This window comes from Acipenser ruthenus, chromosome 16, assembly GCF_902713425.1.
Source record: "Acipenser ruthenus chromosome 16, fAciRut3.2 maternal haplotype, whole genome shotgun sequence".
In the NCBI taxonomy this organism is placed as follows: Eukaryota; Metazoa; Chordata; class Actinopteri; order Acipenseriformes; family Acipenseridae; genus Acipenser; species Acipenser ruthenus.
The window spans coordinates 22,546,049-22,561,174 of NC_081204.1; the positions used below are offsets into that span (position 1 = coordinate 22,546,049).

At 40.6% G+C, this 15,126-nt stretch overlaps 1 protein-coding gene across 2 annotated transcripts in view; it reads left to right on the plus strand.

Annotated features, from left to right (window-relative positions):
- LOC117412163 (collagen alpha-5(IV) chain-like) overlaps positions 1 to 15,126 on the plus strand; it is a 72,965-nt gene that overhangs the window by 38,071 nt on the left and 19,768 nt on the right. For both annotated transcript variants that reach the window (XM_058989068.1, XM_034902645.2), the window contains 16 exons: positions 569 to 613; positions 907 to 960; positions 1,748 to 1,789; positions 1,899 to 1,986; positions 2,669 to 2,704; positions 3,158 to 3,334; positions 3,891 to 3,971; positions 4,380 to 4,469; positions 5,111 to 5,181; positions 5,932 to 6,123; positions 6,508 to 6,676; positions 9,241 to 9,333; positions 10,080 to 10,184; positions 10,631 to 10,728; positions 11,211 to 11,361; positions 11,787 to 11,900. In XM_058989068.1, the coding sequence (XP_058845051.1) occupies positions 569 to 613; positions 907 to 960; positions 1,748 to 1,789; positions 1,899 to 1,986; positions 2,669 to 2,704; positions 3,158 to 3,334; positions 3,891 to 3,971; positions 4,380 to 4,469; positions 5,111 to 5,181; positions 5,932 to 6,123; positions 6,508 to 6,676; positions 9,241 to 9,333; positions 10,080 to 10,184; positions 10,631 to 10,728; positions 11,211 to 11,361; positions 11,787 to 11,900 (1,606 nt within the window). The remainder of the gene's footprint in view (positions 1 to 568; positions 614 to 906; positions 961 to 1,747; positions 1,790 to 1,898; positions 1,987 to 2,668; positions 2,705 to 3,157; positions 3,335 to 3,890; positions 3,972 to 4,379; positions 4,470 to 5,110; positions 5,182 to 5,931; positions 6,124 to 6,507; positions 6,677 to 9,240; positions 9,334 to 10,079; positions 10,185 to 10,630; positions 10,729 to 11,210; positions 11,362 to 11,786; positions 11,901 to 15,126) is intronic.

Sequence of the window (15,126 nt, forward strand, 5' to 3'; positions counted from 1 at the left end):
AAACTCATGCCAATGGTCTAGCTGAAATCCGACAATATGACCTACAGCAAAAGTACCAGGATGTAGCAGTTTATCAATGGCATTGTGTTTGAAATATTTGCTTAACTTTGAATTAAATATATATATAATCAGCATGAGAATGGGGACCAGTAATACAGGTAAAGCTAATAAAATGGTAACAGCATCAGTTAAATCTCTGAAATCACTGTATTATATAGTTTTTTGCTTTGACCTTCACATTTAGAAGCTGGCGCTGAAATGCCAGTTTTTAAACCCCCCACCCTTGAGACCCACTTTTTTAGGGGTGTATTTTGCAAAGCTGTATACAGGTGTAGGGAATCTCCTTTTGCTACCCAGAAGGTTTGTGTTTGTTGGATTCCCCTTGAACTAATTGATATTTGAGAATTCAATTTTAGGATAAATTAATGGAAAATGACATTACAATGCTTTATTTATTTATTTATTTATATATATATATATATATATATATATATATATATATATATATATATATATATATATATATAGTCTAAAGCCTGCTTTATTTAATTTTACTTTTTTTTTAAAGGGGAAGCCTGGCAAAGATGGTGATCCTGGTGAACCAGGTTTTCCGGTGAGTTCTCAAATCCATTTTGTAATAATACAAATTGCATCAACTGCATTGTCATTGCAACTGGAGTTTCCCTGTTGTATCCACCACCTAATGTAGTAATGACATTGTTGTTGTTTTTCAGATTATGTACTTGTTTTCCTGTTTTGGATGTTTGTTTCTATGACTTAACACTTGAGTATATGTATAGATAGATAGATAGATATAGACACACACACACACACACACACACAGCAAAAGAATACACCTGAGCTTGTGTTTCTTTCTTGATGTATTTCTTTGTTTTAACCGCACAGGGTCAGCCGGGGGATCGTGGATTACCTGGGCTACCAGGAAGAGACGGCGAGCTGGTGAGCCCTAGTCACAGCGCTTTCATTTAATTTGAAATCATTAAAACAGGAGCCGTTCATACACAGTGTTAGATGTTGTTTTAAACAGTCTTGCTATTTCAATGATCCCAACTGATTATTAAACCATGTAAACTCGCCTCTGTTTGTGGCTCTGGTGTATAGTATAGATTCTCTACTAAACAATCTCACAGACTCAATTTAGCATCATGAACTGCTGGCAATGAATGTCGGCGCCCTTCGAGTTAGATAGGTGATAGTGACTGAGATCAGGGACTCTGTCTGCTTTACCTGATAAGCCAGGCTCCATTTGCTGGGCCAGCAGACTTCTTTACTTCAGCTGGCAGGTTCTTTCAACAGCAGCATGGCCCTGCTCACAGAGCTGAGACTCTGGGCTGTCTGTCGCTTCATGTGCCATCATTGAGCACCACAATAAATCTGCTGCTTTTGATTTAGGGCTGACGGCTAGACAATCCGTAACTTGGAACCCTTTTTATTAATGAATTGTGTGGCGCAGTACTGTACTGACTGAACATATATTTTGTTAATGAACACTGTTGTAGACAATGCTGTTCTGGTACCTAGAAATATGTTTAGAGTGCCACAGCACAACGTGCACCTTTATTGAATGAACATTTCTGTGTTTTTTTAATGCTCGCTTGACGAGCTTATTGATGAACTCCTGATCATCAGCTCAGTGCTATTGTTCTTTGTCCCTCTGAAGTCCTATTAAAAGGCCGTGTCTCGTATGTTTGCACATTAACTAATTGGTGTTTATCTTTTCTTTCAGGGGGAGAAGGGTGACCGTGGTTACCCTGGCCCTCCTGGAATTGTAAGTATATTGCCTGAATGTATTATCTGTGGATTTCTTGTTTTCACCCCAGTCCTGCAGTCTGTGCAGGGGCTGTTCATACTGACGCCGTGCTGTTTGTTTCTTTCAGGTTGTCAGTGACCCTAGTTCAGTTGGACAGAAAGGCGATCATGGATTCCCAGGATTCCCTGGGCAGAAGGGTGAAAGTGGATTGCCTGGTAAATATCTGCTTTTATTTTATGCATGGCTACAGTGATGGCTAGAGATATTGCATCCCCTTACATTCTTTCTCCTTTTTTTTTTGGGTAATTAGTTTATTAGCTGTTCTATTTGTACTTTACCGTGTAACTGTTATCAATACAGTACATTTTCCTTATGATGCACTAAATCAAGAAACATTTAAACACTGTCAAAGTATGAGTGAGACTTGATAAGCCCACCATTGGCTCTGCCCACTACTTTGTATTTCAATATATAATTTCAATATTTAAACTCTCAATGCTGCCTAGGAAGTGTGCTGTGTGGTGTGCTGGGTGGTGTGTGTGTGTGTGTGTGATGTATGTGTTAATGTACTAAACCCTATGGGCTGGTTTCACAGACACCGCTAGCTCTAATCTTGGACTACCCAATTTTACCTTAGGTATTGCAGTCCACAATTGGTACCAATCTGAGTGTGTGACACCAGGCTTTTTTGAAAGGCAAGTTTCATTGTCCTTCCTCAATTACGAGAAAGGAGTCGAGGGTGCTTTGTGCATCAGTGGCAGTGCTGACAGGTGTGCCAGCAATGCTTCTGTGAGAAACAATGATATACTGTACCTTACCCTTCATGGTTTGCTGGTTCATGGTTTCATGGTGTTTTTATATACAAAATTAGAACTTCTTTCTTTTTTTGCAATCTAGGTTTGCAAGGTCCTCCTGGTCAGCCCGGTTCTCCTGGTAAGAAGAATTTCTAAACTATTAATAAGGTTCCCAGTAAGGTGCAGCAGTGAGGGGAGGGTTTTTCTTTTTTTTCCTCATTGGGTTTGACTAGTTCTGGCTCACTGTGGTACAGTGCCTCAGATTCTCAAGGGCTTCCTAAGCCTAAAACTCTCACATCACTTTCTTTAGAAGTTGTTGTATCTTTAGCAGAGAATGCATTACTCCAAACAGTTGTCTATTAGTTTTATTTTGTATTTCTCTCTCTGAGAAATGTATGAATACATCAAATTAAAGGGATTCTTTGTTTCATCATTTGACAATATTGTATATCATATTTTTGCCTGTTTAATTATCTTCGTGTTCTGTATAATTCTAATCAAAAACAATACAGAACACAGAATTATGTATTCAAATGTAGTGGTACACGCAGACAGGAACGTTTAATCACTTCTGTGGTATTCTCTGACGTAGGCCTGGTTCTGCCTGGCAACCGTGGTCCGCCTGGCTACCCCGGAGAGCGCGGGCAGAAGGGAGACGAGGGCCCGCCTGGAGTTTCTCGTCCCGGCCCTCCTGGTCTCGATGGGAGACCTGGAGATCCTGGCCGTGCTGGCCCGCCGGGCCTTCCAGGGACTGCAGGCACCACTCCAGGTAGACGCGCCACCCTCCCTCAGAAACGGAGCAAAAGGGAAAAATGACGTCATTTGTATGAACGAATTTGTGTGTGGCTATAAAATGTACACAATGAAATCAAGAAATTGCACAAGAAATCACTGTTCTAGTGGTAAGATGATGACATCATCACCAGTTAGCAGTCATCCCAAATTCTAACTGGATTTAATCAATAATCGATGGCCTGTAATGTCCACTGAGGCATATTGACCACGCCCTAGTAAATGTATTGCATAGGTACGGTGGAAAATATTTCTGAATGTCTCTGTTGAAGCATTAACAGTGGGTACACAAGAAGGATTAGCTTTGATTTTTTTGTTTTATTAAAACTAAACTGCTAAAAAAAAAAAAAGACTGCACCACTTTTCCTTTTAAGTTTGTTTAACTTCAGGTTTGCCTGTAACTTTGAACGGTGTCCCCTGCATCGTTGATGGGACGATGCAGTAGGCTCTGAATCAGTCCCTGCACTGCACTGTTCAGTGTCTTGTGCTTTGTTCAGTGGTTCCTTGCTGACGACTGTTGCTTGTTATTGTAGATGTCCTGTGCATGCCCGGTCCTACTGGCTTACCTGGGCAGGTGGGGGAGCGAGGATTTCCTGGAGAGGCAGGACAGAAAGGTACAGTAACCCTTCCACATCACCAGATATATTCACACAGTTACCGTACACTCAGATAGCCATATTCTGAAACAACCCTTTAGATAATGATTTGCCATATTAAGAAAACACACTTAAAGTGAGAATTCACACAAGTGTTTCTGAATATGGCCTTGTGTCTTTTAGTACCCCATTTGTCATGATGGCACTAAACTGTAAGGCTCCATTTACCTGTAACTTTCAAGTCGGAGAGAAAACATTAGTCTTTTTTTTTCCTCCTGGTTTTATTTAGTAAATATTTATACTGTAGTTTTAAACTGTTATATAGAGATTGATTGAAAATTGAAAATGTTTTACCTTTTTAGCAAGCTCTTAAATTTAAAGGTGTATAGGTACTGTGATATATTGAACATGTGCACATTGTTGCAGGTGTAAAGGGCGATACCTGCATCGACTGCTTTGGTGACTCTGAAATAGTGCCTGGTCCCCCAGGACCCCCAGGACTACCAGGGACCCCAGGTGAGGCGGGAGGAGGGACTGGGGCTGTCAGGGTTGCTGAACGCCTGCGGGACTCAACTTGGGTTCACAGAGAATCTACTTGTAATGGCTCTACAGCTGAGTAGGGCTAGAGTTTAGGATTGTGTAAAGCAAAATAAACAACTATCCCTGCATTGCCCTGTTCGTAGCCAGGTGCTTTGACCTCTAACTCCTATTCAGAGACCAAAACAACTAGACTTGAGATATGGAGACTGCATGGGTTACTGTAAGCAAGTTTTTTATATTTTTTTCTTTTTAGTAATACTAAAGAATACTGCATGTCTTGCCATACAATATAGTTGTAGATGCGTTTTCTATCTTAATTTATTTCCTGGAGTCACCTGGTAGACCCTGTAAATACATTAATAAATAAGTACTTTGGAACAATGTAGCCGTTGGTTAGAGGAATATTATGATATGGGGTAAGGGGGTTGGAACACTACAGCTATGATCTTTTTAATATGGAAGGTTGGGCAACAGTGTGGAAACTCAACAGCTGTCGCTTTTTCTCTTGGAACAATGGCCTGTTGGTTAAGCAAAGGACAGAAGACTGAGTAAATGCAGATGGCTCTACTGTCACAAGAATCATGTGTGAATGTTAAACTCTGCTGCTTTTATTTTAGGGGTTCCTGGATTCAACGGGCAGAAAGGAGACAGAGGGTTCCCAGGTGGAACGGGGCCTGTGGGTCCTCCAGTAAGTCATTCATTCTTTTGAATGCTGAAGCAATGCCTTGGAGTGTCTGGCAGGCCTACCTTGTATCTTCTCATTTACGTAAATAAGAGAATTACTACTTATTCTGCTATGTCGCTGTAAGAATGGCAACTTTACTTTTTTTTTTTTTTTGTTTGTTTTAAGCAAATCACAAACGCACAAAATATTGCTGTGATCTAATTGACAGTGGTCTAAATACAGGCTGGTAATGATCAGAAAACAAATATAGCTGGATTTTTTACTTACTTTTAATAATTAAGCAGTATAAAATAGAATTTGGGGGGGTTTGTATAGATTTCTAAAGGTTGAACTTACTATTCAATTGGATTTAAATTCCATCACCATTTAAACTTCTGATATTTTACTAACTTTGACACCAGATCTGCCACTGTTTTAGATCAGTTGAATATACCCCTCTGTCTTCAGTGCTTTCTGATGCAGAGCGCTTGGAGCAGGCGTCACAGTTCCTTTCAACTGTTACAGCCTTTATATAACAATTCAGAGCTAACTTGATACAAGACGACCCTCTTAAACAAATGATATAAGGCTGTATCTTCATTTACCCCATAATGCTATTCTGTTTGCTCCGTCCTCCTCAGTATCAAGCAGAACACGAATAGCATGGCCTCTAGGCACCCTACTACACCACTCGTGAAGGTGGGATCTCTCATCAGACACACTGAAAGGCTTTGATTTTGAGACGTTCTAAGACGTTCTCTTGCTTGTTTTCAGGGTTTGCCCGGCATGCCAGGCACTCCTGGTTTTCCTGGTCCTAAAGGTGATCCCGGCACTGCCATCGCGCTCCCCGGGATGAAGGGCGACAAAGGAGACTCGGGATTCCCGGGGTCACCGGGCCTGCCTGGGTTGGATGGGACGCCAGGTCGGGACGGCCAGCCAGGAAGTCCCGGAGCCAAAGGGGATCCCGTGAGTTTTATTTATCTTTTACTGGGGAGTATGGTAGGCGTTTTACATGATAGAATGTTTATCTTTTTTTGGTAAACCGAGAATTTAAACAAGCCCGAAATACAGCCCAATTCCTAAACCAAACCACTTTTAAAATGTCAAATTGTCTAAGAAAATGCAGTAAAACAAGTCCTGTAGTCAATAGAAATCCAGAATGCATTGCCAATTAACTACAGTACAAGCATTGTATTGGGCCAATTGACACAGGATCATGAGCAGCCTTTTCTTGGTTTCCAGCTCATGTGTTCACATACTACGCCCCTGCTTTTGAGGATTCAGAAAGTTTCTGGGTGAGGGGAGAAACTTCTGATCATACACACTGAATATTTGAATATTTTTTTGAAGGGTTCTGTTGCATTCAAAGGAGAAAGAGGTCTTCCAGGGGATCCAGGACCTTCAGGTTTCCCTGGGGAGAGGGGTCCGATGGGCCCTCCAGGATTCGGGCCCCAGGGTTCCCCAGGAGAGAAGGGGGTCCAGGGTGTGTCTGGTCGTCCGGGCTCTCCCGGAGCTCCAGGTAAGCGCTTCACTCCCATTGCATTGCAGCGTCCTCATTTCTGTACGTTCACTTTCTCCTACTTTTACAGTCACCAGGACGTTCTGCAGAGCTGTATTTGAGTCGAAGTTGATATTAAGAATGAGTGTGTCCTGTTTTGTGCAGTTTGTGATTGTTGAGTTAAGTGTTGTCTCTCATTGTAATTCATGTCTTTGCTTGTGTGTTTGTTCTTTTGCTGCAGTAGGCCCTGTTCACAAAGCTTTAACTTCATGAGTAACTGAACATAATGTATGTTTTGAGAAAGTTTGGTAGTCCTTAAGTGGTAAAGTAGTCAACAGTTTAGAAATATCACACCGTATTTCAAACTGTACTTATTTAATCAAAACGGACAGAAGAACGTTAGCCAAGGTAATACAAATAATTGCCTTGCCCCTTAATAGTATTAGCAGCATTCGCTTCATAACATTGTCATTGGTAGCCTGTTTTCTTGTTGATGTGACGTTTTTATACTTTAATTCAGGTTATACATGTACAAAATTACAATGTTGTAATTTAAAAAAAGGTACTATCCTGAACTGGTATCAAGTCACTTCCTGTGTGGTAGGACATGTGACTGAACTACAGCACAGGAAGTGATGGGTACCAGGAAATAACAGCAACACTTATACTTCTATGACGTTGTCTTTTGAATTATATCCCACACTGAAGTATAAAATCCAAGCAAAGACCAATGAAAAGGGGGTAAAGGAAATGGAATTGAAAATGCTGGTTTGCACTTTTAAAGCTTTGTGACTCGGGACCCTGTCTTGGCACTGCTCTCATTGGTTTTGATGGCTCTTCCTTGTGCTCGGGTGCTGACGCTGTGTTTAACACTGCTGACAGGACACCCTGGAGAATGCCTCCCCTGCCCCAATGCTGGGGACAGCTACTATAGCAGGAGCTTTATAGGTGGTCTGGGAGGTGAGACACACACAGGGGAGACCCCCCCCCCCCCCCCCCCACTCAAGAAATGAATAGGAACACCTTCTTCCTATTCATTGCTCAAACACTTACCCTGCTTAACAGAAAACCTGTCCGAAGGATTTTCACTTGATGCTGTTTAGCTGAATGATCCGGACAGTAAAATGGAAGCTGTATATCTACGTTTAGAAGAGTAAATGTATAAAGTGTCATATACAGACACTTTCAATAAAAAGTAAACCTGTTTTTCATAGTAGTTTTGGACTGTTAATCCAGTTGGTTTGTATATTTAGCACAAGTTATTCAGTATCAGAATATGGATTTATAAAGAGTTGGCTGTCTGCCTGTCTACATATGTATGACATGAATTTTATATACATATAAAGAACTAGTCATCCAATTATCCAGTTGTGATACATCTTTGTTAGTGCATACTTTATCCAGTTGAACATTCTTTAGCATGTGTCATTCAGATGGAAACAAATTGAATCATTTAACGTTTAACTTTAAACTATTAACACGCCCTAACCTACATATGTATAGGCCATCCCAATCTGAGGATGATGGAAATCACGGAATTCGCAGTCTTCCACAGAGTCACCGTATTCTACAGCTACGTCATCATCATAATTATCATAAACAGACTGCTAAAGTGATCTGAAATATATAACTTAGTGGTTCGGTTCTAGTTTTGTAAAATGAACAGATTTTGTCTCCTACAAAAAGTAGGCGTTAATTCTCAGGTCTCATGTAATGTTTTTGTAAGTTTGTAAAGATTTGACTGATTTTAAAAATGCTAGTAAATTTGAAGTACTTAAGCCATACATGTGTTTGGTATGATTGTTTACTTGATTTACAAGAAATGTAATAATAATAATAATAATAATAACAATAATAATAATAATAATAATAATAATAATAATAATAATAATAATAATAAGCCATTATTAATACAAATACTAAATACAAGATGCTTCGCCAAACACTCCGCCAATATCTACTTACTCAGTTTTTTGCATATATTCCCTCAGATTTGGACTGCTTCTACATATGTCATATTTTTTACATACAGGGTATGTCAGGCACCATAGGCAATATCATATGTTATGCCAAGAATGCTCTGTTAAAATGAGGCCACACCCTATAGATTACATCCAAATGATCTCGATGTGTTCCTCTTTGCTAGACATCTCGCACCTTTTTACATGTAATGTATGTGTCATGCATGTAGCTCACTGTTATGCTTTTTCATAAGCGCTGGCTCTAATTTCTCCAGCCGAGGGATGGAAATAATAAACCTATTGCATTGCAATTTCACCCATTCCAGGTTTTGATACCAGCTTGATTAACCACAGTGTATAAATAACAAGCTCGGGTATGTCTTATTAAACCAGTATTGGCTCAGACTGCCATGCAATGGTTCATAAAGATCGGTCCCAGGCAAACGCAGCTTTGTCTCAGGACAACCTTCATGGTTGCTGCTGCCATCTAGGGCAAAGGAAGAACGTTGAATTCTTTTTAGAATATAATGTAATTTGTTGCATTATAGGTTCTACTGGATGATGCACAACTGGCACCAAAAATAACTTAGTGTTGTTCTGACTCCTGCTTGTTTCTCCTGCCAGGTTCTAAAGGAGACTCCGGCCAAACAATGTCAGAACCGGGCTCTCCTGGGCCAAGAGGGCCGCCAGGAGATCCCGGGTTTCCAGGGAGTCCAGGTAAGACGACCTCTCCTGAACCCTGGGACCAGTTGGATTAATTGTTGTACACTTTTTAATGTGAGAAACAGGTTTGTGAGTGGCTCTGTTGCTCCAGCTTATGTACTGATGTATTGAACTTCAGCCATTAATATCTCATAAACTATTTGAGATTCAGACTTTGTATTTTCAGTGTTGTGGAATCTCCAGACCCTGTTCATGTGGACCTCAATAAAGGTTTCATTAGCAGTATTCTCCATTGTTCGGTGCCACATTTGTTTGTCTCTGGCCAAATGTTCATATTTACAAATGTCATCTAATGGCTGTATAAAGAGAGCATGTCCTATTTGAGAATAGTAACAGTGCAAAAAAATATTTTCTGTCAAACATGATTCCAGAGACTTCATAAGTGAATGGCAAATTGTCATAATCTTTGTATATGATACACTAGGGAGGGGTGGCAGAGTTGAATGGTCCCTATTGTCCAATGATTTGAATGGAATGGGGAAGTGTGTTTAGTCCTGGCACTTTAATAGACAACTTAGTCAGGTGGACTTTTAGATGGCAACTCAATATTGGTGCACCAGAACACCAGACAACTTCAGCGTGATGGCAAACGGCAAGAAATTGCAAGGGGAATGTGTAAAACCACTTATCATATTGGTTCCATGACTTAATCAGTGTATTAGTGTCTACTTGACTGTTTTGAGTAATGTTTGAAGGCTTAGGAGCTGGTTTTAAAGACCTGTTTTGTGGTGTTGGTCAAGGTGTATCAGGACAGCCAGGACAGCCAGGCTTCCCAGGCGTGGGAGGACAGAAGGGTGACCCCGGCCCCCCGGGTATAGGTCTTCCAGGACTCGCCGGACAAAAAGGTAACAGTTTGATAGACATGGAGTGGGACAGTGGGCAAGAACACAAGACAGCAACGCGCCTTCTGTAGGTCTTATTCATTCCAGTAGGCTGGACCCAAATATGAAATTCCAATCTATTGCCATGGTAACCTTTTACAGAAGAATCCCTTCAGGGACATAGAAAAAAGCTCCTCCAGTTCTATTGACAATGTGTTTTATAAAAAATGCTATTTGGACCCCCGCATACGGGAGTTGGGCAAAATTGGCCCTTCCAGTCCTGGTCTTTGTTCCCATCCTGTCCTAAACTGTTTAATTGAACCAAATACATCTCATTCCAGACCCTGAAGTAGTTTATTACCTTTTAAACCTAGGGGCATGGCCCTCCAGGGCTGTGATTTGGATACCCCTGCTCTAATTGAACAAACATTGAGCTGAATGAAATACAAGAGGTTGTGTGATCTGCTTAGGCTTCCCAGGAACACCCGGCCCACCCGGACAACCAGGAAACCCAGGCAGACCAGGCCTCGATGGGTTCCCTGGGACACCAGGCTCCCCGGGACCCAAGGTAAGGGAGAGACACCTGCTCCACAGCTCTCTGTCATTCTGTGACCCACTGGAACTATACATTTGCAATAAACGTCTTCAGATTCTCTTTGCATTGACTGTCTGGGTACAGAAACCTAGTCTAACTGCGCAGATCTACATATTTTCAGGCTATAACTCATTTAATCTTTTTATTTGCTTGATCAATTTGATTGATTGTTAAACAGCCTATACATGACTTCACTGCAACAATCTTAACTACTGATATCTCACAGACCATTTGAGATGCCAGCTTCATATATTCTGCGTTGGTCATGTGACTTTAGTATCCCCACTATAAAAACGCTTTCCATTATTGGCTTCATACTTGGCACACAACTGTATTCTATTATTAAGGTCCTATTTGATTGTTGATATTGTACAAGAAAAACAAACACTTATTGCAGTAATTTTGAAGCTATTGCCTCCAAGACAAAGCTGATTCTGACAACGGTCTGTTTTTAGGGAGAGCCAGGCTTTGGCCTTCCTGGACCTCCAGGCCTCCCAGGAACTCCAGGATCGAAGGGATTCCCAGGACCCAAGGGAGACCCTGGATTCCCTGGATCCCCTGGCCAGCCAGGGGGCCCAGGCTTCAATGGAACACCAGGGCCTAAAGGTAAAAATGCACTGAAAAAATCGATTAGTATTAATCCTATAGATACAGTAAATAAATGAAATCAAAACACCATTATAATGTGTTTCAAATGTATAAAAATTCCCCTACCCACAAGATGGCTCACCTGAATGTTTTAGATGATGATGATTATTGTTACCCTATCTGTGATAAGAATATATGTGCTCCAGACCATGTAAACTTCAAAGAATAGGTGAGTGCTTCATTTCTATGTGTTATATTATATACGCTTGTACACAGAGTTTCAAAAACTGCAAACCATAGAGAAAGATGAAGCTCTACCTGCTCTAGCCCATAAATAGGATAAGCTGGTCCACAAACAAATGCACAACAAACTCATTGTGAACAGTTTTATGCCGTCGGAATGCATGATTCATCCACACTGAATTCTGTTTGTGTATTCCCAGGTGACGGTGGTATTCCTGGCACACCAGGAACCCGTGGCCCCCCAGGCCCCCCAGGGATTGGTATTCAGGGCCCCCCCGGACCTTCAGGGCCCCCCGGACCTGTCGGCCCACCAGGTACCTCTCAATGAAGTAGCTTGTGTAGGACTTCTTAAAGGAGGGCACGAAGAGGCTCTAGAATCTGAACCTGTAGGTTGTTTTTCAACCTGTACAGCAGTCAGGATCCAATGGGTTTTAACTGGATTTTGAAGAGGAGTCAATCTGATTAACCTCTGCCAGGGGGTCTCAAAATGCGAGGCTCACCTCTCTGGGGGGACGCACAGAACAGCTGCAATAATACATTACAATGTACATGATATATAAGGCTATGATTTTGGCATGGTGATTTTTGGTTGAGTTGTGTGGGGGGGGGGAACAAGAATTCATGGAAAGGCCACCAAATAATGTAGCTTTAGCTTTAGCTATATCAACATACACAAGCTTTTAAATAGTACACCAAAACCAGTAATATAAAGACTATTGCTTTTGACTGCTGACAAGTTAAAATGTTACTTGAGTACAAAACTTAGTTAAAGGTCGTTTCACACCAAAGTTTATATATATATGTGTATGTATGTATGTGTGTGTGTGTGTATATATATATATATATATATATATATATATATATATGCACAGTACTGTGCAAAAGTTTTAGGCAGGTGTGAAAAAATGCTATAAAGTAAGAATGCTTTCAAAAATAGACATGTTAATAGATTATATTTATCAATTAACTAAATGCAAAGTGAGTGAACAGAAGAAAAATCTAAATCAAATCCATATTTGGTGTGACCACCCTTTGCCTTCAAAACAGCATCAATTCTTCTAGGTACACTTGCACAAAGTCAGGGATTTTGTAGGCATATAGTTAGGTGTATGATTAAACAATTATACCAAACAGGTGCTAATGATCATCAATTCAATATGTAGGTTGAAACACAATCATTAACCGAAACAGAAACAGCTGTGTAGGAGGAATAAAACTGGTTGAGGAACAGCCAAACTCAGCTAACAAGGTGAGGTTGCTGAAGACAGTTTACTGTCAAAAGTCATACACCATGGCAAGACTGAGCACAGCAACAAGACACAAGGTAGTTATACTGCATCAGCAAGGTCTCTCCCAGGCAGAAATTTCAAGGCAGACAGGGGTTTCCAGATGTGCTGTCCAAGCTCTTTTGAAGAAGCACAAAGAAACGGGCAACGTTGAGGACCGTAGACGCAGTGGTCGGCCAAGGAAACTTACTGCAGCAGATGAAAGACACATCAGGCTTACTTCCCTTCGCAATCGGAGGATGTCCAGCAGTGCCATCAGCTCAGAATTGGCAGAAAACAGTGGGACCCTGGTACACCCATCTACTGTCCAGAGAAGTCTGGTCAGAAGTGGCCTTCATGGAAAACTTGCGGCCAAAAAGCCATACCAAGCGACTCAACTATGCACGAAAACACAGGAACTGGGGTGCAGAAAAATGGCAGCAGGTGCTCTGGACTGATGAGTCAAAATTTGAAATATTTGGCTGTAGCAGAAGGCAGGTTGTTCGCCGAAGGGCTGGAGAGCGGTACACGAATGAGTGTCTGCAGGCAACAGTGAAGCATGGTGGAGGTTCCTTGCAAGTTTGGGGCTGCATTTCTGCAAATGGAGTTGGGGATTTGGTCAGAATTAATGGTCTCCTCAATGCTGAGAAGTACAGGCAGATACTTATCCATCATGCAATACCATCAGGGAGGCATCTGATTGGCCCCAAATTTATTCTGCAGCATGACAATGACCCCAAACATACAGCAAAAGTCATTAAGAACTATCTTCAGCGTAAAGAAGAACAAGGAGTCCTGGAAGTGATGGTATGGCCCCCATAGAGCCCTGATCTCAACATCATCGAGTCTGTCTGGAATTACATGAAAAGAGAGAAGCAACTGAGGCTGCCTAAATCCACAGAAGAACTGTGGTTAGTTCTCGAAGATGTTTGGGCCAACCTACCTGCCGAGTTCCTTCAAAAACTGTGTGCAAGTGTACCTAGAAGAATTGATGCTGTTTTGAAGGCAAAGGGAGGTCACACCAAATATTGATTTGATGTAGATTTTTCTTCTGTTCACTCACTTTGCATTTTGTTAATTGATAAATACAAACTATTAACATGTCTATTTTTGAAAGCATTCTTACTTTACAGCATTTTTTCACACCTGCCTAAAACTTTTGCACAGTACTGTATGTGTGTGTGTGTGTGTATGTATGTATGTGTGTATATATATATATATATATATATATATATATATATATATATATATATATATATATATATATATATATATATGATTTTTAGAATACTGTACTATGCAGGCTTTCACACAGGCCGCGTAGCGAAACAGACTGTGTCTAAAATAAACTGTGTGTTCCTATTTCTCTGTGCGTGTCCTGCTTAAATGTACATGTCCAATTGGTTTTATTGCCATGTTCAAAATGAAACGGTATATATATATATTTTCTTCAATAATAAGAACAACATGTTTCTGAGTAGCCTACAGAGCACTGCCCCTTTTAAAAATAAAAACAAACAAAAAAAAAAAACAGTTAAAGTCAAATCACACAGGCAGGCACCGTGTCCAAGAAGCGGGACATCACAAAGATCAGAAAAATGGACTACAAAACAGATCAACCTCTCGTTTTAATCAAGTTCGCAAGAAATAAAAAAAGGATGTTCAACGGCAGTCTGAAGTATTGTTTATCAATGTTTAGCTTTAGAGAAAGGTGAGGTATTTTCAACAGACTACTTGTACACTACAGTGTATGAAAGAAGTAATGTATTGATTCATACTTTTTGAAGATGCAAGCCCACTTTTTTTGTTTAAAAAATTAAATAAACAAGTGCTGTATGTATGTGAAGATCACAACCAAGAGTTTACAGTAACATACGATCTGTGTTCATTTACATGCTCACTCAGCTACAAAATACAAATCTCATTTGCTGACCTACACTGCTACACGTAAATGCTGTGTGCATACACAACCAAACATTTTACACACTCACAGATTTGTACTTTCAGTGCATGACATACTGCATTTTTAAAGGAAGTGCCTAACCAAATGTGATTTTACATCCATTTCCAAGATTTCACAGACTTTTGTTCAAATTCACATTTTTCACGATTTCCGTGACCTCCGTGACAAAATCGTAGCCTTAATCATAGACAGTACATGTAAATGGTATAAGAAAACATTTAAAATGACAGCACTCGGCAATCGCCCTGCACTCCAACAGCCACATATTCCAGGGGGATTCCTCCATTGCTCCAGTAAAATCTTAAGTCTTAT